This window comes from Limulus polyphemus, unplaced genomic scaffold, assembly GCF_000517525.1.
Source record: "Limulus polyphemus unplaced genomic scaffold, Limulus_polyphemus-2.1.2 Scaffold1187, whole genome shotgun sequence".
In the NCBI taxonomy this organism is placed as follows: Eukaryota; Metazoa; Arthropoda; class Merostomata; order Xiphosura; family Limulidae; genus Limulus; species Limulus polyphemus.
This window is the reverse complement of record NW_013666797.1, coordinates 33,076-55,897: the sequence shown is the minus strand read 5'-3', so window position 1 is coordinate 55,897 and position 22,822 is coordinate 33,076. Positions and strand designations below refer to the sequence as shown.

Sequence of the window (22,822 nt, the reverse complement as noted above, 5' to 3'; positions counted from 1 at the left end):
ACAGGATGCCCACCTTACGAAGAGTTGCCTAAAAAATGTGTCAGAGTTCGTGAAAGTGTTATCTGAAAGGATGGATGATATTTATCATCAAGTGCATTCAAACTTGAAAATGTCTGCTGATTCCATGAAGCTATGTTATGATAAGAGATCTATTGAAGTCAGCTTTGTATCAGGAGACAAGGTGTGGTTCTATAATCCCAGGAAGACCAAAGGGAAGTCTCCCAAGTTGTCTTCTCCATGGGAAGGCCCATATGACATAGTGGATCGTCTCTCAGATGTGACTTTCTGAATAAAATGTGGTCGGCGAGGTAAGCCAAAGGTGGTGCATGCCAACAGGCTTTGGCGTTATAACCAAGGTCTAGGACATTTCAGTTGGAACGAAGTTAACAAAGGAACAAATGACGCTGCTGAAGATGTGTCACCTGAAAAAGCCACTGTCGAAGAAGAAACTCTACCTTGATGAAGTTACTACCACTGATGTGACTGTTATCGGTAATAGGACATTTCCTGATGGAGCAGATGAATCCCACATGAAGCAAAAGCCAACGAGACGGAGACCAGTACGGAAGAAGATACGTCCCGTAAAATTAAGAGACTTTGTTGAATTTTAATTTTGTATTTGTAAATTCTGTACATTTAATTAAGTTACTGTTAATTATCTATTGGTTTAATGCAAGTGGCTATCGTTCGGGACGAACAATACTAAGGAAGGGGCAGTGTTACGACAGTGGAAGTCACGTGACGCTGGTAACACGCCATAAGATTCTCGAAGGATCTTAACTTTTCCTGGCAACTCTAGTCTTTTCTAGACGCCCTCTTTTATCTGTATGTAAGCCCAACAAATAAAGCGGAGATATAACAGCAGATAGACAGATATAGATGCAGATAATTGAGTCAAGCGAGCGGTAGTGACCGTAAGTAAAGTGCATGAATCGTTGTGAATTATAGCGTGTGTTTAAGTTAAAGTGACTGTGGAAATTCTGTGTATTGCAAAGTTGTATTAAGAAAGAATAAACTAGTTTTATTTAAGAAAGGACTTGTATCGCTGAAGTTCCTCCGGAAGAATTTATACTGGGAATTAACAAACGATCAGAGACATAACAATATGATACTTAGTGTCAAAATGATTTTGTACAATAGTATTGCTAATTACATTCTCTTTAGTAGTAAAATCCAGATGTAGAACAAGTCTCCCCTGTTATCTATAATTTTGTTGACATAGAACACTGATATAATATAAAAACAACAAGGGGTCAGTCGGTCCCTCAAGGCTATTCGTGCACACCCATCTTGAAGAAAAAATGAAAACTTAAACCCACACTTTATTTTTTTCAGGAAATTGTTGACTGTGGCTTTAAAAAACTTCAACAGAAGCATTTCTAAGGCAAAAAATAACTTTAAAAGATGTGGTTGCATGTCTAATGAAATGATTGAACAACTTGAAAATTACATTATTGGCACTCTCCATTCTCCAACACCTGACACTTTTGTAATGGTACATGACTACAGATGGTTGTTTAGTATAAGGGGTCATGCTAAGACATTCTCATTGTGCTGGAGGTTAACCTGTAATGGACTGGTATCCCATCCAAGGAGAATGTGCCATTTTGGTATGGGAAGGAATTGATCTTGATTGAATAATCATATATTTTAATTTTTTTATACACTATATTTCTAAACACTTATAAGATGTTAATGGTGAAAATAGTAAGACTAGGGGATACAAATATAAATTTTGGCAAGGTAAAAGTCATCTTCAGCTAAGACAGTTTTATTTTTCTAACAGGGTGGTTGGCCTCTGGAATGGGTTGCCTTCGGATGTTGTGGAGGCAGTAAACTTAAGTGAGTTTAAGAGAAAGCTTGATAACTATATGAATGATAAGGGATGTCTTTAAGATTTGTATTTTATTTTTTAATTTATTTATTTATTTGATAGTTTAGTTTAGAGGATGGGACAGCTGAGATGGACCAATAGGTCCCCTATTGTCCCTAAACATTATATTATGTTATTTGAAAGAATGTTTTTGTACATCATGTATATATATATATATATATCAAGTACATGTAATTCAACTATTAAAATGCATGATTTTGTTTACCATCCAGAAAGCACATTTTTCAGCATTGTTTCAACATTTTGTTGTAACACATTAAGTCAGAGATTAAAAGTTCTGTAGCTAAAAATCACTTTAGAAGACATTTTCAGGTTACGTGGTAATGAAAATATATATGTCTAAACTCAGTTAAAAATGATACCTTAGTTATGTCAAATATATGTTTTTGAGAACTTTTGCTATTTTACTTGCTCAGAATTTGGTTATGTGTGTGTAGTCACTATACTGTTTTTAAAGATTACAACATTAGCAAAGGATTCAGGAAAAAACGTTTTATATATATATATATATATATATATATAATGTTTTCCACATAGAACAATGTTCAAAATTGTTTTTCCTTTTATGCTCACTTGAAGCAAGTTGCATGCTCTACATTGAAATATATGTTATTAACAAAAACTTCCAAAAATACTTTTATGATCACTTGTAGCAACTTATGCTCTACATTGAAATATATGGTATTAACATAAAGTTCAATAAATACTTTTATGCTCACTTGTAGCAAGTTGCATGCTCTACATTGAAATATATGGTATTAACAAAAACTTCCAAAAATACTTTTATGATCACTTGTAGCAACTTATATGCTCTACATTGAAATATATGGTATTAACATAAAGTTCAAGAAATACTTTTATGATCACTTGTAGCAACTTGTATGCTACATGTTAAAATATATGGTAATACCATAAAATACAGTAAATACTTTTTTCAGTGAATTAACCCTATGTGCATAAGTGGGAGTCAAAGTGCACATACTACAACATTTTACAGGGTGCCATTCAACCTAGTATTACGTATTTGATGTAAGAGTTATGAACTATTCATTTGACCTTACACTGCTGATTTAATGACAGTTTATGGTCGAGGAGAATAAATATAAGGTGCAATATACAAGGATACTGAAAAACAACTGTAAGTGTGCATTTTGGAGGTTATAGAGGTTATGCAAATGCAATACAGAAACTGTACAGTGGACATATGTATTTTTATTCTCCATATGAATATCAATCAACTTGCACCCCAACTTGCCAAAGTCTGAGTAAAATTGACATAATCAATTCACAGATATATTTTGAGTACAAATATGCTTTTAATGCATTTACATTTTACTAAAAGTTTTCCACCTTTTGAATACATATACATAGTAAATTTGGAATGATAGTCAAAATTCCTTCTCCTGTTGACCAAGTCCATTCACATTCGATTAACATGATTTTAATTGATCATTCTAAATATAATGAATATATAGTGGTGATGGGGTTATCTAATTTTGTGTTATATCACTTAATGAATTAGTACTACACTAAATTTATAAATGAACTCTTGTGGTATTTCTAAGTATTTAAATATCACACAAATATATATATACTGTTATGGTATGAAAAAATGACTATCCTGGATACATTCTTTTTTGGTATTAATAGCTCACTTGATATTTAACTAAAACAGATTTTCAAAAATGAAGTGTATAAATGGTATTAACTCATTGAAGTATTAATTAATATGAAATTTGAACAGATGAAAATGTTTCATTTGTAATAACATCTCATTCAGTTATTTTTATTTCAGTGTAAAATATAGTACATTTTTACAGTCTGTTAAAAAAGAAAAGGAAAAATTACCAAAATGGCTGAAGCAGTGAAAGTTATTGTAAGATGTCGTCCTTTAAACCAGAGAGAAAAGGATTTAAAATGCAAGGTATGTATTTCTAAATTTATCAGATGAGTTGGAAACAGTAACCACCAAAGTAGAAATTGCTAAATTATTTCATTATTTAAAATACAGCAATCTGCTAAATGGAATTATTTAGACAGTAGACTCTTTTATGACATATCTTCCTCGTTTTTGCATTTTCATTATGTACTTTAGTCATTAACTAAATATTTTATAGTTACATATAGTTTACATATTGTTACTATTGTAGATATAAGCCGCTGTAAGAGAACAAACATTTATGCACATGAAGTACCCAAAATAATTGTATTGATTGTTATTATTAAATTATTATTCATTGCTTCAAATTACTCTCACTGTATTTTAGGTGTGGGGTTTATTTGATAATAAATGAAGGACAGAACTTGTGATAATTTGTATAAATGTTTAATTACTACAATCCAAATATTTTTTCAATGTGCAAAGGACAAATTTATTTCACTTTTTGTATTATCCAATGTATCACATTTAAGAAGAACTGTAGTCACTGGTTTTAATTTTAAAATGATTCTTCTTTAAGATTTTACTGTCAATTAGTGTTTTAAGTTATCAGGATTCAATTAGGTTCTGGTGGGACTTACTCAACGAATAATTTTTAATAACTTTCCCATTGTCATCATGCTGTTCCCTAAATGAATATACAAGTACCTTTAAAATTAAATTGTATTTCATGTGTATAAATTTCAAAGCCTAGAAAATATTGTTTATATGTGTATTTATATACGTAGTCAAAACCTATCCTAGTATGCATACATACATATGTATACTTCACTTTAATTGCAGTTTGTATTCAGTTTGTCAAGAAACCAGGAGTAGATCTAGAATTGTTGCCAATTTCCAATGTAATGTTCTAATGTTAAACAAAAGACTAGTACTTTGAATTATAACCCAATCTGCCTGATAAACTCTTATAATGATATTGAAACAAATAGCTCATGAGCAATAGCCTACTATAATTAAAGAGTAGTTTTTAAAATCTGTCATTTTTGCCATAATGTTATATAATATTTTTGTACTTAAGTATATGTATATATTCATTCCATGTTTAATTTGTTCTCCGACCTTAGTATGCTTTTAAAATTATGGAACACTGTGATTTAGATCATCCTAAAAATGGATTCAAGTTGTGGACAGTGTTCAATCATCAACCCAGCTGATGAAAATGGTCCACCAAAGGTTTTCACATTTGATGGAGCTTACTTTATGGAATCTACCACTGAACAACTGTATAGTGATATTGTATTCCCTATCGTTGATGTAAGAATATTTAATGTATTTAATGAAGGACTAAAATAATATTGTTGTTTAACATTATAGATATGGGCTCTGTTTGTAAATCAGTCATAAAAAAACAAATATTAGTACTTACACACACTGGGAATTCATATGCTATGATTGGAGCTAAAGTTATTGAAAGCACACAGAAAAAATAATATCTTGTTGCAGTACTGTGTTTTTAATATATCTGATAGACTGTGCAGCGAAAGGTGCAAACCTCTTTTCAAAGCATTTTAAACATTATCATTATTTCTGAAACTAGTAGATTTGACCTAAACACTGAATAAGCCAGTCCATAGGTAATTTAATAAAAACAATGTGGTATAATAGTGGTTAATCATATGTCTAACAAGGTCTAAGTTAGTTACTACAGTATATTATAAAATCTAATAATTTGAGTTAAAGATAAATTATGATCACAGTGTGACTTACCAATGAAATTCAGCTCAAATTCTTAATTAATACTCTACCTTGCATGAAAACATCAATTGAACACCCTCACTACTTATGGTGCTTACAATTGGTGTTAGCAGTTTTGTTTAAATTAATTTAATGTTCTTGAAAATAACTTGTATTACATATATATATATCAAGTAGTTCATGTAAGTTGTATAGTGTAAAATCAGTAAATTAGAAGAGCATCTGAATGTAGAGGTGAAATGCCTGTACTGTGCTGACAGAAAACAATATATTTATAAAAGTTAATGTTTTTTTATTATTACATTATTAATTGTTTATTACTACCATATTAAGTCTGGTTTATTTTACTCATTTCTGTATAATTACAAGGTTCATGAATCATGAACTTCAGAATTAAAGATGATTTGGTGTATTATAAATTCCAGAGTGTTACAGAAGGATACAATGGAACAGTGTTTGCCTATGGACAAACTGGTTGTGGCAAATCTTTCACCATGCAAGGAATTTCCAGTCCTCCTACTCAACGAGGGATAATTCCAAGAGCTTTTGAACACATTTTTGAAGCAATAGCAACAGCAGAAAATACAAAGTATCTTGTTCATGCTTCTTTCTTGGAAATTTATAATGAAGAAATTAGGGATTTGTTATCAAAGGATCATAAGAAAAAACTGGAGCTTAAAGAACACCCAGAAAAAGGAGTTTATGTTCCAGGTTAGTTTTGCTATCTTTATTATCTATAGATATAAACATTGATCAATCCACTGTCTAAAAATATGTTGCTCAAAAACTTGCAAAGTTTTATTTTCACTCCAGTGGCTAAATTTATGTCTTCACAAAACAGTAGTTTTTTTCTTCTTCTACTAAATTATTTTCTAATCAAATAGACTTTTCTCTGAAATACCAAAAGCTTTGTTGAGCTTTATCGTATGCTGTAAACAATCATGTGACTTTATACTAAAGGTAGACGGCATAAGTCAAGCCTCTAAAGATGTTTTAGAATTTCCCATTATTAATAGAAGCATTTGCATCAGAATTAGCATTGACTTCAGAAGTCATAGTGAGTGAAGGTAACAGCATCACTATCAACAAGAAAATATGGAGTATAACATGAAAGCAGAGTTAAGTACATTTTCCTAAATCATGCACAATAAGTCACATGAAAGATGGGAGAGTGGAGAACTTTTAGATAAGTTGACACATGCTCTGCATTGTACAAAGGACTTCAGATTGGGCAAGATCATCTCATGGCTGCATTTTCAACCATTATTGATCAATGTATTTGGGTTGTTAGTGTCAAATTGTCTGCTGATGTTCCTGTTGGGTGTCACATGATCACATGGATGCTCAAATTACATAACGCTGGCCCTTTTATCATAATTTTGGACAAGATAGATCTTTTACTCAGACCTATTCACCTTCAGTGTTTGAAGAGCAGAATGTTTCAGATAGTCTAATCCCAAAGAAGCTTATATCTTCGTACTTACAACCTTCTTCTGGAACCTGAATTATTGCTGATGCGGGGTTATCTTTCACTACCCATCTTACTTCTCAAGTTCTTGACCCTCACATAGGTTACTGTGGGGGGAATCTTCCAAGTAAAGCATGCCAGCAGAAGCTGATTAGACTCTTAGCATCTCACTTACTTCTGGTAATTGTTCCTTTTTGAGATGACCAGCAAATAATGTTTGTCTTCCCACTGTGCCTCCTTCATCTACTTCTTAGTCAACATCAGTTACTTGAGTTCATTCCTTTTGACCCTACCAAGTGGGAAAACTTTGAAGTGAGTCTTCTCAACCCACTCATTGACTCTCTTCTGTTCCAGATGAATCCTATATCCTGACTACTGGGGTGGGGGTATTCTGAGATAATATGCTCATCTGTGGGATTCTTGGGTTCAACAGATCCTTCATTCCAGTTAGTACCTTCACTTTTGTCATAATCCTTCTATTTCTCTTCAACTAATGGTCTCTTCCTCCTACAAATTCTGAATCAGGAAATCTCAGATCTTCTTTAAAAAGGAGCAGTCAAAATCATTAGTCATGATTCTCCCTTCCAAGTTTTTACTCCTGTCTCTTTGTCATTCTGAAGAAATTGGGAGATTGGAAGTCAATGATATAACTGTTTCAACTCATTCTTTACCTGGAGACACTTCATTTTAAAAAAGAAAATATCAAGGCCATGGGATGACAAAGATGGATATACTGGATGCTTATCTTCATATTCCTATTCATCCATTCTTTCATAATTTTCTTCATTATTATCATCGGGAAGGGGGAGGAGTTTATCAGTTCACTGCTCTTCCCTACAGCTCCTTACAATCTCTTTTGAGTAGTTGAAACATTTTCTGCTATTAACCATTCACTTTTGCATAAACTAAAGGCTTATTCTGTTTCTGTCATCCACTTAGTCTCTTATACAAACTCAGATGATCATCCAGCCACCTACATCTCTTGAGTAGGTTGTTCACAATGTGAAATCAAATTTAGCATCAACATAGTATTTAGTACATCTGGGATTACGGATCAGTGAGGTTCAAGGATGTTTTTAACTGTCTCCTGTGGTGTTGCAAGCACTGGAGTCTCATGTACATACACTTCTGTCTTTCATAGCTTCTGCCAAAGATATTCTTTCTGCTTTGGAAATGATGGCTTCACTTGATGAAACACCTTCAATGGGACCTTGCTTATCACTGACATCTGACTTGTCACAGATCATAACTATTTCTCCTATCACTCAAGTTTTGATTGAATTGAAAGCTTACAACACAAAGTTCTCCTTTTCTTCTTTATCCTGTAGACCTTAATGTTTTCAAATATCCCTCTCTCATGGATAGGGATGCTGTATTGGGAAATCAGCATTGTTCTAGTTCTTGGTCTCCTCAGCAAGCAACAGCTTCTACCCCTGAAATGGACCCTCCACCCTTTGGTTTTTCAGTGGCTGTGCAAATGGCTGGCTCGTCTGATGACCAATGTCTTCCTCCACTCTACTAGTGTCCAATTCCACATCCAAATCATCTGGCAGTTGATGCCCTATGCCAGTCTTGGGAGAAACTCTTCCTTTATGCCTACTCTTCTCTCCATCTTCCCCGTGGTACTTGCCAAAATCAATTAATCAAAGTGCTGGGTTCTCCTTATTTCAATTTGGCCAGCTCAACCATGGATTCCTCTAGTATGTTAATTTTCACACAGAAAATGAATCCCATTACCATGGAAACATCTTCTGTATAAACCTTGAACATCCATTTCTTCACAGTGACATCAACTTCTACAACTTCATTGCTGGCTCTTGTTTAGTCCTTTGTACAAGAAGCTGGATTTTCTTCCTGAATACTTGAATGCTAGCCCATTTTTTCTGATGCTCTTCCCCAGCTGTCTATCTGTCTCACTGGGCTTCTTCTGGAGTTGGTGAGATTGATATAATATGTCTTGTTTACTCCAATTATTCCATGAATTGCTTATTTACTTATATTTTTGTTTCATGCTTGCAGCTTATCAGCTTTTTTACATTGTTGGATACAGAGCTGTTTTATTTGCCACCTTTAGATGCCATGGAAGCCATCAGTCTCCTTTGTCCCCATTGTTCAAAGACCTTTTCCAACTTTAATCTTCAATAATTTAATCTATCACTTTAAAATTAGGGACAACTCATGCAATTAGCCCATGTGAAATTTAACAAAGAATCTCCCCCTTCTGAACCCTTAGTGACTAGTTCACCCTTTTATTTTTCCCTAAAATAATATTTCTTTTATTACTTGCATTGATATCCATGGCATTTTTGCTTTACATACTTTTTTTTTCAGAATGCCTTATACCCAGATCATTTCTTCGTACCTAAAACGCCAGCTGCATGAGAAGATAACCACTGTCTCTTATCTTACACCTGCCCAGACTGACCCTGATTCTCATTCAGAGGAACAAATTTGATGTTCTGTAATAACTATTCATTGTTCTCTCGCAAGTACTGAATTTTTTAGGGGGTCTCACAAAAGTTTGTTTATACCCTACAATGAAGCACACTCTTCAGATCTTGTTCCAGCTGCATTAATAAATTGGCTTTTGCAGTTGATTCCTATTGTTTACCATGGTGTTCCCAAACACCTTAAACATAAGTTTTGGGTTACATCTCACCAAATTACCCATTTGGGGATGTTTTCTTTGCCATCATGGTTGCAGTACCCTTGAGAGGATATTCTGCAAGCTGCATGTGGACAAATTCGAATATATTCTCAAAATTTCACTTACAACACATTTTTGTCTCTTGAGCTCCAGAATTACATTTACTTTTAGTTTTGATTAGTCAAACCAGAAGTAATCCCTAGCAGGTAAGTTCTTCTTTGTTACCTGCTTAACTAATACTATGGTCTACACCTATGTTGTGTTTGCTAACCCATATACCTTCGCATTTGTTCTAGACAAAAATTCCACCCTTTGGGCTGGTGATTTATAAGAGGGTAATGCCTTTTGGAAGTGGACAAAGCATGCCATCTGATGGCTGATGCCTTGGCTAGTACCTTTCCCACCTCTGCATGCATGTCTTGCATAGTGTTCAAGACATTGGAGACAAGAAAACCATTCTCCATATAAAGTCTCATAGCTCCAACCAAGATGAGGAACACTTTACTGCTATATTTTTATCTTTTCTTAGCCATGTTTGATGTTCTTATTGCACTGCTCTAGAGTTGTGAAGATCATTGTATGGTTTTGCCTTGGTTTTTTTAATTCTCCCTTGGTGCCTACTGACTAGGCTGGTTTCATGACTTGGCTGGCCTTTTCAGATGAGGATGAAGGAAACTTTACCCCCAGGAGTATGTCCAGTCTTTAGTTATTACCGTTCTCCTCTTCTGAGAACCTCCCACTATAAATACAGAACATTGCATTGCGATCCTGAATACCTGTTAAACCACCATCTGTGACCACACCTGAGATTGTGCATAGCTCCACAGATATATACTCAGCACCCCTACCCCTTTTTACATATTTTTTAGGGGTGACTAGTGTGATCAGGTATCCTGCTGAGAAGAATGCCTTTCTTTGTGATTATTTCCTTTTTTATGCAGTTTCTTTTAAGGTTGGTCTACTCCACTTGTTCAATGAATTCAGTCAATTGACTCTGGTTCTTGATGCTACTCAATCAATCTCTGCTTGATAATATTTTTCATTTATAGTGGTCTAGGTTGTTATGTTCCTGGCTGGAGTTCCTTTGGTCCTTATGATAATTCTTTATTTACCTCCTCCATCTCAGTAAGTTTACCTGATTCCAAATCTACATTACGTAATTGTTGACTGCATGAGAACAACTCAACAATGAAAGTCTTTTTTTATTATTATTTCAAATGTTTGAAATTTATTTTAATTCTAAAAATGTAAAACTTTCTTCAACAAACTGGGATGTTGTAGTCAAATATGTTAACTAAAGTAAAGAAAACAAGACAACTGTACGTTTCACGAATACATCATTTATTCACCACCATGGTTTTGTCAGTAAAGGCATCATCAGGCAAAATCATGGTTATGAAGAAATGACATATTTGTGAAACGTACAATTGTCTTGTTCTTCCTCAATTTTGTAATTACAGAGTTTCACCAATTACTCACAGTTTCAAGTATCAATTATACAAATATGTTTATTTTTCAGTTCATCATTATGCCTCACTTTCCACTTTTTCAGAACATTTTTAATATGAAAGGACTGTGTACCACTCTTAAGATTTCCTACATTTAGAATATAGAAAGTCAGTTAAACACTTCCAACGAATTGATAATCCTAAGTTTTTCAAGTGAATGTACATTACCTTTCTGTTCATAATAATTGATGAATTAAAATTCTGATTTCCAAAATCTGGGATCTTCTGAATCATTTGGTTAAAACATCTGTCCAGCATCCAGAGTTACTGGTTCAAATAATGCCCAGTCTCAGTTTTCACATTTTCAGAATTGTATCAATATCACCAGGTGGTGTGCCCGTTGTAACATTTTCTGCTATTATTTTTCTACTGCTTTATATGATTCAGTGGTATGGAAAAACATTGAATTGAATGTCATAAAATAGAGAGATGGAATGAGGGGAGTTGAGTACTTGCAGTATGTTAACGTAGACTTGTTTCAGCATGACTATATGCATTTGCAATTTTATATGTAAAAAGTAATTTTTATATTTAGTAATTTTACCTGAAATATCGTGTGATGCATTTCTTCCTTTGTTGCTTCAAGAAAAGTTGACTTTATACCATTAAAATTATGACATGAGTTCAATCCAATTATGTTTAATGATACTACAAAAATGCTACAACCTGGGGAGGTAGCTCAGGTATAGTCACACCTCTGCAGTAGTTTCATTTGTTTTATTTACAAGATTTCTATAAATTAAAATTTTAAATTTAATATCCATACCATTAAATATTTTATGAGTTGAGCCAAGCATGACTTAGTGATAAGCATGCTAGACTGTAAAGCTGATGGGTCATGGTTTTTGTCCCATTGGTACAAAATTTCTCTCCATGCTTTAGGGTTGTGGATGCATTATAAGAATAACAATCAAACTGAAAATAGGTGCTGATAACTAGCTGCCTTCCTTCTAGTCTAAGTCCCCCGGCGGGACAGCAGTAAGTCTTTGGATTTACAACACTAAAATCAGGGGTTCAATTCCCCTCAGTGAACACAGCAGATAGCCTGATGTGGCTTTGCTATAAGAAAACACACCCTTCTAGTCTATCAGATCAAAATTAGTGATGGCTAGAGAAGATAGCCCTTGTGTGTAGCTTCCACAAACATTTGAAATAAACAAATAATTTTATGACATTTCACACAGGACTTTCCCTTCATCCTGTACATAATGTACGAGAATGTGAGTTAGTGATGGAACAAGGCTGGAAAAATCGATCAGTAGGAGCCACACTGATGAATGCAGACTCATCTCGTAGTCATTCTATCTTCACCATCCACTTGGAGATGATGGACACTGAGGTTGAAGGCGATCAGCAAATTCGTCAGGGAAAGCTCAACTTGGTAGATTTGGCAGGAAGTGAACGACAAAGTAAAACAGGTGAAATTTTCTTGCTGTTAGTTAATAATTTGTAAACTTAAATTCCCAGGAAATAAATTTCTCCTTACTTTCATCAGGGTGATAAAAAGAATTGTTTAAATGCCAGCTCAAAAATTTTATTCATAGCACAAGATAATTAGTGTGCGGACCATTTTCATTTATATAGTGCTCTGTGAACACAAATTAGTTAGCATAAATCAGTTAAATGACGAAAAATTAGGTGTCTATTTACTTATGACCACTCAGTGTACATGATTTACATACTTGTGAAATATGAACATGAAATACTTATATATTACTGAATAAAGGTGATACTTGTTTCAGGCTTTTAGAAATATTTTGTTTTTAATATTACATAAATTAAATATAGCAGCAGTATGTCTATTACTCTGATATACTTATAGGTCTAGTGTGTTATAATATGGTAAGTTTGTTTTGAATATAAATATACAAGATTTTTGCAATATTGTTCTTATTATGATATTGCATCAGCAGTCAGTGATCAGCAATACAAAATAACATGAAACATAAAAATTATCATGTTATACATTTAAGTACAAACACCAGTAGCATGATAATCCAATACTAACATGAGTCAGTTTGTGATGTGGAAGCTCAAGCTCGGGTTGTTTAAGATTCGGGTCACATTAGCTATGAGAGAATGCATCTACTACTGTCTGACAAATTCAGTTTTCTCATTAAACTTTGTTCAAAGCAAAAACCTTCCTTACAAACAGATCAATATTAAGACTAAAGTATAGCTGTCATGTACCTATAAAATTAAAACTGATAGTGGAAGTCTAATCCAACAGTATAGTTAATCATATTTGAGGCATATTAGGTCAACATATGACTCTTATATTACCTTTAAAATACTTTCCCATACTGTACATTACCTCCATTCACAGATATTGCTATTCTCATTTAGTGCTGCTAAACAAACCCCACTACATGTGGTTCAACTGCATCTCACATGTAAATCATCATGCACAACCCTCCACCAACAGGAGTGTAACACACCCTCCTGATGCATGTGACTACCTCTATTTGATTATACCAAACTATCACTTATCGTTTGACACTGGTCATGCAAGACATTTGTCATTGTGCTCTTCAGTCATGTTTTTTTTTAAACTTAGTGAATTTTTTGAAATTTTTTATTCAACGTTTATAAAATTGTTTTATAATTTCTTCTGAAGTGGAATTTTTGTTCTCATTTTTCAAATATTCTCAAACGCAAAGATAACTTTTTTTTTTCCAGTTTTTCATTTATTTATTCTAACACTGTTGTGTTTGGTTATTGTATGTGTGAAGAGTAAGTACCCTTTGGAAAAACATTTTCAGTATAGGAAAATTATAACTTCTCAGATATAGAAAATATTAATAATAATACATATAATATTTTTATCAAAAACTAATTCATACCTAAAGTGTTAAATCCTTTCACATTATTTGCTTGAAGACGATTGTCACACAAATGTCAAAAAAGATTACTTATATTTCCCTTTTGCATGTTATATTTTTAAAATAAATTTGACAAACAGGCATCTTGTTACCCTCCTCAGTGAGGCTGAACCATTTCCACATAACTGACTTTATATTCTTTTTTGCAATAAGATTAGGCTAGCCATCACTGTTTTCCAACATGTTTGTTTTGATTTGTAAACAAAATCAGCATGCTCTTTTCTTATAAAGTAAAAACCAAAATGAAAATGTATGGCTTATTGTTAAAGTACACTTACAATGAAACAAAATCTAGTATAGTACCAATACTGTAGTATTATGGTGATAATAAATTTTATAGATGCTCAATTTACTGTGAATTTCTTAACTGAGATGTTATCAAAATATCAATAATCAGCACAGCCCTAACCAACAACATGTACTGTTCTGTACACAGGAGCTACTGGAGATCGGTTAAAGGAGGCTACCAAAATTAATCTTTCACTATCAGCATTGGGAAATGTTATTTCAGCTCTGGTGGATGGCAAGTCTAAACACATTCCTTATAGAGATTCGAAGCTAACAAGGCTTTTACAAGACTCTCTGGGAGGAAATACTAAAACCTTAATGGTTGCCTGTCTGTCACCTGCAGACAATAATTATGATGAAACTCTCAGTACTCTAAGGTATGCTAACAGAGCTAAAAGCATCAAAAACAAACCAAAAATTAACGAAGACCCTAAAGATGCTTTGTTACGAGAATATCAGGAAGAGATCCAGCGACTCAAGGCTCTACTCAGTGGGCAACCTCTTCCTAATATGTCAGCTCGTGAGTTTTTGAAATTTAAAATTTTTCATTTGTAAAAGTGTGATGTTTCTAATTTAAGTTAAAGTAATTTTACTTCTGAATCTTTATGAAGATTTTCATTATGTTTTACTGACATATGCCTATTAGGTTTGTAGTTAAACTTCTAATTTTTATATTTATTTACATTAAATCATTAATAGTGTGCATACCATATTTTTCTGAATAAAAATATAATTTTTGTGCTTGAAATATGCACAAGTAATGTTGCTTATGTCCAGTGTTGTCAGTAAGTTTTTAAAAGCATTTATTAAACATGAAGGATTTAAATATCTCTCTAGGCTCATGATTTTACATGCACTGATACAAAAGTGACACTAACTTCAACTGAAATACTTTGTCATTATACATTTATTTACGTATAAAAAGATAAAGTTTGTAGGGTTTTTACGTGACAAAATATGCAGTACTCATTAACGCAGCAATAGTGTAAAAGCAGTGAAGATGTAATTTGTTGCCATCACCACTTGTGGTAGTTTTCAGATACACCTATTGTCAATTCATGCTTAATCAGTTAAGACATGATCAGACAAAACAAGTACATTATCGTAACCAGCTAATCATAAGAAACAACAAAAAGATGGAACTAATTAGAATAATTCCAGAATTTAGGTATGGACTAACTTCATTAAGATAATTTCATCCATCTCTGAATCATGCAGAAATAATGTTTATTATATTCTGTCTATGTTGAGTCATCCATCATACAAAGAGCCCAACAGTAACTGATGCTCCAGTGCTTTTGCCTCAGACAGGCCAGTAACAGTATCAAAAAAATGTTATTTTGATCTGATTTCTACTTTTAGCTTCAGAACATATCTGAATAAAGACTGTCTAATTTCGCTATGTAATATGGCTCATTTCCACTTATGAACGATAAAATATTGCATTGCCATATGTGTTGACATTGCATCATCACAGGATTCCAGTAACTATAACTAGATTTTAAGTTACTGATCTTCAATCAGAAACAATCTTTTTATTCTTAAGAATATTTTTCTGTTAATATCAATGATTCTATGTGCAGTAATATTATGATCTGTTATGTTCCAGTTTATTTTTTTTTCAGTCACTACAATGTTTCTAGCAATGCCAGCCTTTTTGGAATGCTGAAATGAAAGTTTCTAAATCAAAGTTTATTTTGAAAATAAGTTGTTTTTTTATTATCTAGAAAGATTATCATTGATACAATATCGACTAGCTATATAGTAAATCTCATAGCAGACTGGTTAACTTAATTTTACTTGCATGCACCTCATTGAGAGTTGATAGTTCCATGACAATACCTTCCAAGCAATTGTAAACCATTTCAGAACATCCCAGCTTAAGAGGATGCTCTCAAGCAGCTTGCAGCTTCTGATCGCTGAACCTTAAGTTTGAACCCTGGTCATACATAATAAGAAAAGGAGCTAATACGTACCACAAAACAATAAACCATGGCATGGAAAGCATTATCATTTCTAGTAAAAACACAAGCAAAGATATTTCCTTTAAGAAACCGAGAGGCAGACAGTCTCCTACAACTTTCATTCATAATAATTACATTGAATTGTACTTATAAACAAAATAACAGTTTGAGAAATCAGTATTTGAAGTACCATGTAACGAAATTCATCAGTACCAAAAACAATCCTTACCTTTCCTTATATATTTTTTTCCAACCACCAATGCCGATTGTTTTATAGATATTAACTTTATTCTCTTTGCTTTGAGATTAGAAGACACAATTACATCTTTATTCCAAACCACAAACTCGCTGAAGTTAGGAGTTCATAGCATAGATAACAAGACTTTCATAAAGATTGTGCCAAAGGATGTGATTTCCGTATATTTCTTCAAATGTAGTTTTTGTCTTTTGAAACCTTTAATAAAATGTTTAACTTTCACAAAGCCTAAAATTTGGGCCTAATTGTGTGAAACAGAATTTCTAAAATGTCTTTCACAAATGTATGCTTGTCCTTTCAATGTCTAAAAATAGAGTAATATTTATTATTTAACTTAACCATAACTTCTATCCAGTCTTACATTCCTGTAAATGTTTTTTCAATAAATATGTTTAATAACCTAGCTAGAAGCTTTCTAAATCATACCCATTATTAAGAATTTTTGGTCAAAAATAAGCTACATGTAATTATATATAGACCTAAAATAGTGTAAAAGTAACATAGATATAGATGGATAAATAGATATGCTAATGAAGACAATCTTACATACTAAACTAACTGAAAATGCTTCATATAATAAATCAATACACAAGTAAATAAAAACCCTCATTGTTGCAATATTTTTGACTACCTTGAATAGTAGTGGCTGATTACCATACCATACTTATGTTATTCACTAAATTTTATGAACACATTTTCAGTCTGAAATATTTTTATATGTATTGTCTAATGGAGATAAAAACTATTTTCTGTGCCATGTTTCCTTTCCTTATGGTATTCCCATCATCTTGTCTGTTTCTGAAATTCATGGCTATCTGAATTTGTCATACCTAATTTTAAACTGACAAATTAATGAGAAGACAGCTGGTCAGTAACATCCACCCCCAACTTTTGGGTTACTCTAATCAAATAGTAAGATTTAAATGTCACTCTCAAAATGTACCCATGGCCTCAAAGCATGATTTTGGGGTAACATGATACAAACTATAGATCCTTGGATTCACTACCCAACACACTAACCTCTAGGTCATGACCCCTGAGTCCTTATCATAAAATATAAACAGTTTTGGAGTAAGCTAATTAATTATAGATGAAATAATGTCATTAATTTGTTCAGAGATGGTATTGAAACACAATAATATTTTTCCAATTCTTCACCTTAACTGATTTATTTGTTAAACATTAAAATAACATATTGTTGGATATACATTTGCTGATGAAATGTTTTTTATGTCATAAAAAATTAAATTTTCACTGTTCTTGTTGTATTTATTTTGACATATTCTGATACCATTTTCTAGCAGAAGAGGATGAGGAAGAGAAATATATTTCGGAGAAACTTCGAAAGGTGGGATATCTGTAGCAGTTTAATAGTGTATGTGAAATATACCAGGTTGTTGAATGTCATTCCTTGAATATTGTTACATTTATGGTGTATTACAGTTGTATTATTCAATCTGTAACATGCATGCTAAAGATTACAGATATGTTGACATACAGTGCATTCTAAAATCGTTTTGTTGAGGTTTTTACATAGCCATGGATGAGTTTTGATATATGTGTATGTAAATGTCAATTAAACTTTGTGTCTTATTAATGAAAAATATAAAGGAAAATGCCTTTTTTATTCACCTTTTAGGAAGGGATAAAGCAACATTTTGCTTAGAAACTGCATTGTTAAAAGAATTACTTTTACAAGATTTTACAGTTAAATTGTTCTCTGACCAAATGAGAAATGTAGCTGAAATTAAGATTATTTTAGAAATTTCTTTCATTCCTCTAATTCAGTTGATGAATAACCTATATTGAAATCCAATTTCAGACTTTGACAAATCTGATATTTCTTGTTTAAGGTAGTTTGTCACAATCCATGCATTATTTATATTAACTTCTGATCAGAGAAAGCTACCTACTTAGAACAAAACTGGAAAATAACGTTGTAATGAATATAGCTAATTAAATATACTTTTCTTTTATTGTTAGTTACAAAGATTAGAATGTATTGTCTTATCAGTTGGGTAACCATGCTGTTAATAATAATTTTGGCCATAAACTATTACAAATGGGCTCTATCCTGCATAGGACAAAGCCTGTTTTGATTGCACCTACAAATAGTTATAGAGATTGTATTTTTGGACAATCAAGCCATCTCAGGAGCACAATAAGATTAGCATGGGTCTAGTGATACTGATGCCTTCCTACAACATAACTGAAATGTCCATGTTTCACTCAACATATTTTATACCTGAGACTATAGACATGAAATTGACAGACATGAAATCCAAACTGATCTAAACACAGTGTTCCATGCTGTAGAGTTGACTCTGGGAGTAAAGTGTAAGTTCTTTCACTGTTAAGTCTGACTCGAGAAGCTAGTTTCTTACATTTTTGTTACAAATAATTATTCCATTTGCTATCCTGAAGCCATTTTGAGTCTTTGAGAAGTAGTTTGGCAGTTCCTATTGGTCATGTTGTGCAGATAGTGGACAATATGTGATATATTTAACATTCAGACTTGACTAAGATGTCTAGTGTACACATCAATTGTCTGATAACATGTCCAGAACCTTTTGCTACAAATCTGGATAGGCTAAAATGAACTGCCACTTATCCTTATGGTTCTCTAAGTTTCAACATTTGAACAGTTCTGACAGTCTGTTCACCCATCAAAAACATCCTATTACTAATAGGAGGTAACAGTGATACAGAAACAGTAACCAAAATTTAAATGACAACTGAATAGCAAATAATTAAATCTGAATACAATGAGGGATTATTGTTTTTAATTGCAAGTAGCACATACAAAATATGCACAGACAGTCATATATTCTCGCAACAGGGAACATGAATCATTCAGATAATTAAAAACATAGTGATTTTTTTAAATTGCTTTCATATGTAATTTTTCAGATCATATTATATATGTCTTTAATTTTTGGTGTAATTTATAAGCTTAGTACATGCAGTATTTCACCATTTTGTAAACATATTCTATCCAGAACCTGTTGCCATTGAAAATGTGCATTTACACACACTTGAGTATTATAACCTCTGTAACCATTTATGTTTCATATGTTTCCAGACTGTGTAAGACTTTAAACTTTCTCTTTGAAGAAGTCTTTAAATATATATCTGTTGACTTCTAATTTTAGTAAAAAATGCATCAACTAGATTAAATGTGGTTGTAAGTCAGTCAATCAGTATAGAATTTATTAGATTAAACAAATATTTTCTTCTGGTCAGCTATCATCAGGTAACATCTATACATGTATATATTTGGTAAAATTTAGCTGAACTCGTTGATATAACTGGAATTATAATCAACTTATTCATAATTAAGTTTGATTAAAATTGTCATGAATGTTTAGAACTGATTTTATTTCCTCTGGTTACGTATCATTTCATCAGTTTTATCCAGTGAACTTGAAATGATTCTAATGAAAAAATTTAGGTATTTGTCATATATAAGCTGTTTTTTTGTAGCTGAAGTGAGTCCTAAATATAAAAGGAGGTAGTTACAATTTAATAACGTTTTAATCTTTTTTCCAGGCTGGTGAGCACCTGTCAGGTGTCAAGTGCACACCTGCATATCAAATTTCAAAATTTAAGGAAAATAATAATGCTAACTCTGTTCCAACAGTTTTTTACTCAGAAATATTTCATAATTGATATTTTACCAGTTTATAACATCTATTTAGTGTAATTTCCAAAGAAACGTTAGAGGAATATTCAAACTTACATTTCTGCATAGTTCTGAGGAGTCTTACATTTTAGAAATTTTTCTGCCCATCCTAAAGGTTTTTACTTACTAAGAAACTATCATCCCTTGAAAATACACTTAATCAAGTCATATTTCTCTGCTAATTCTCCTTCTCTCAGCCTAATGATTTATTATTATGAGTCTCTGTTCCCATCACATGAAGGAAACAGGCTTTGAAAGTACCTACAGGCAGACTTTAATTATCATTAGATAGTGCACATTAATGTAAATAGAATAAAGTGGTATAAAAAGTAGTTTATGGCTTTATGAGAAAGTGATTAGATGTAGCTACTATCAATGGAATTTAGTGGGAAGTTCAGAAAGGAACAAACCATAGAGCTGGAAATGTTTTTATAGTTTTTTTAGACCTTCTTTTCACTTCTGAAATTGTTTCCAAGTTGAATTATATTTGTTTGAAAGTTATGGTAATTTTCTTTTATAACAAGGCATTCTGTAAGTTTTATTAGATTTAGAGTATGGTAATGATGGACAAATATTCCGATGACTCAAGTCCTTATTTGTTTTTCTTGAATATTACTGTTAATTTAATCATTTTCAAACAATTTACATTAATAAAGGAACTAATTTATTGAAAAAATCTATAATAAATATAAAATTATTTGGACAAAGAAAAGTATTAGCAAAAATAATGTTACTTAGTTTGACCTAACACAGTTTTTAATAGGTCAGGTCTTAGGATACTGATAAGTTTTTGCTGTGAAGTGTAAACAACTACATTTGGCAAAATATTTTCAAAATAAATATGTTAATGAAAACCAGTCAAGTCAAAACTGATTATATATGTGAAATAGAATGACTATAAAAAAAAAATTTAGATCAATAGAAGCATTTTAATGTTTTTAGAAGAAGAAAAAGTGTCTTTTTAGCAAAATGTTTGAAATTTGGCATCATAAAAATTAATTAAAAACTAAATCAAATTATATTAATTTTTTAAGCCAAAACTGAATACTATTCGATAAGTTTATTCTAAATTTCATGCAATTTGATTAAATATTTCAACTGTGAAGAGAAAAAAGTCAAAGGATATCAGTGACACACACATTCCTTAAATGTTTTTCAAAAGATACAAAGTAAACAATAGGTTTAAAGTGAATCTAACCATGAATATTTTGATATGTAAAAATAAATAACACTTGTACAAACGTAGGAAAAAAATATAATTGTTTCTTTTTATGCAAAACAGGAGTATGATGAAAAAATGAAAGATCTTCAGGACAAATACAAAAGAGAGCAAGAATCTAAAGTAAAATTACAGGATGATATGACTCATCTTAAAGCATACTATGAAGAAGAACTTCTAAAAGTGAAACAGAATAAATCTGAAGCTAGTGATCCTATGAAAATAGAGGATTCTACTATGGTAAGAATAAATGTTTGGAGTGTATATAATTAATTAGAAGAAAATAATGCATTTTACTGAAAAGAAGATATCTTACAATACCAAATTATGTATGGAGCAATTAATACACAAAGATCCAGTACTAGAAATGTTTAGATGCTTTTACAGTTTCAGCAATATTTTTTGTTGTTTTCTTAACAAATAATGGTTTGGCATTCTATGCCCAAATCAAGCTTTCAGTTGTCTCAAGCATTCAGGCAACTGTTAACATCGAGATCTGTTTATGTGAATATACATGTACAGTATATAATAATAGCCCCTAGTGACACAGCGGTATGCTTCTAGACTTATAATGCCGGATTTAATACCCGTGGTGGGCAGAGCACATAAAGCCCTTTGTGCTTAACAAAAACAAACAAATATAATAATAATAACACAGTTCAACTTAAGGACATACATGCCAATTCTACCTCCTTTACAGAATAATATTTATGTTCAAGCATTGTGCTTTTTTTGTCAACTATCACCATCAATAAACCAAATGATATTGATAATATGAGTTTGATACTACTTTCATTGAGTTTCACTGATTCACATGCATTTAAAATAAACATGACTACCTAACCACTCAAATTATTTAAGCATAACAATGCTGTCGTGTTTCTATCATCCCTGATAGGGAAGATATAAAGAAGAAATATTTTAATTTTCATATTTATTAAGTTTGATTTCTGTTTGTTGATAGGAAGATGACATGGAATTTATATTTTTAAAAACTCTGGGAATCCTGCTAAAGGAAAAATTAACTTCAAGATATCACGCATAGATGACAATAGGTTCTGAGTGAATCTAACCATGAATAGTTTGATATGGAAAATAAATAACACTTGTACAAGCTTTTTATGCAAATATAGAAAGCTAGTAATCATTCCTATGTTATACATGCAGCCAAACATAAATATTACCAACAAACACAAATATTGTGTGTGTTCCAAGATAAGTGAGCTCAAAATCACTTTAAAATTCTAATATTTTCATTGGTTCTAGCCATATTTTGTCTTTGTAAATCTACATCTTCATGGTAACTAAGTTATTTTGACCATATTCTATTAGGTCATCAAGAAATTAATGTTAGCGTTTTGGTAACACTTTTCATTT

General features: G+C 32.1%; 1 protein-coding gene across 1 annotated transcript in view; it reads left to right on the top strand.

Annotated features, from left to right (window-relative positions):
• The window catches only part of LOC106462509 (osmotic avoidance abnormal protein 3-like), an 86,110-nt gene that overhangs the window by 43,831 nt on the left and 19,457 nt on the right, over nt 1-22,822 (top strand). Inside the window, exons 2-8 of the mRNA XM_022389799.1 lie at nt 3,690-3,818; nt 4,935-5,090; nt 5,957-6,242; nt 12,339-12,572; nt 14,473-14,844; nt 17,846-17,892; nt 21,509-21,685. Coding sequence (XP_022245507.1) covers nt 3,747-3,818; nt 4,935-5,090; nt 5,957-6,242; nt 12,339-12,572; nt 14,473-14,844; nt 17,846-17,892; nt 21,509-21,685 — 1,344 coding nt within the window. The 5' untranslated portion in view covers nt 3,690-3,746. The remainder of the gene's footprint in view (nt 1-3,689; nt 3,819-4,934; nt 5,091-5,956; nt 6,243-12,338; nt 12,573-14,472; nt 14,845-17,845; nt 17,893-21,508; nt 21,686-22,822) is intronic.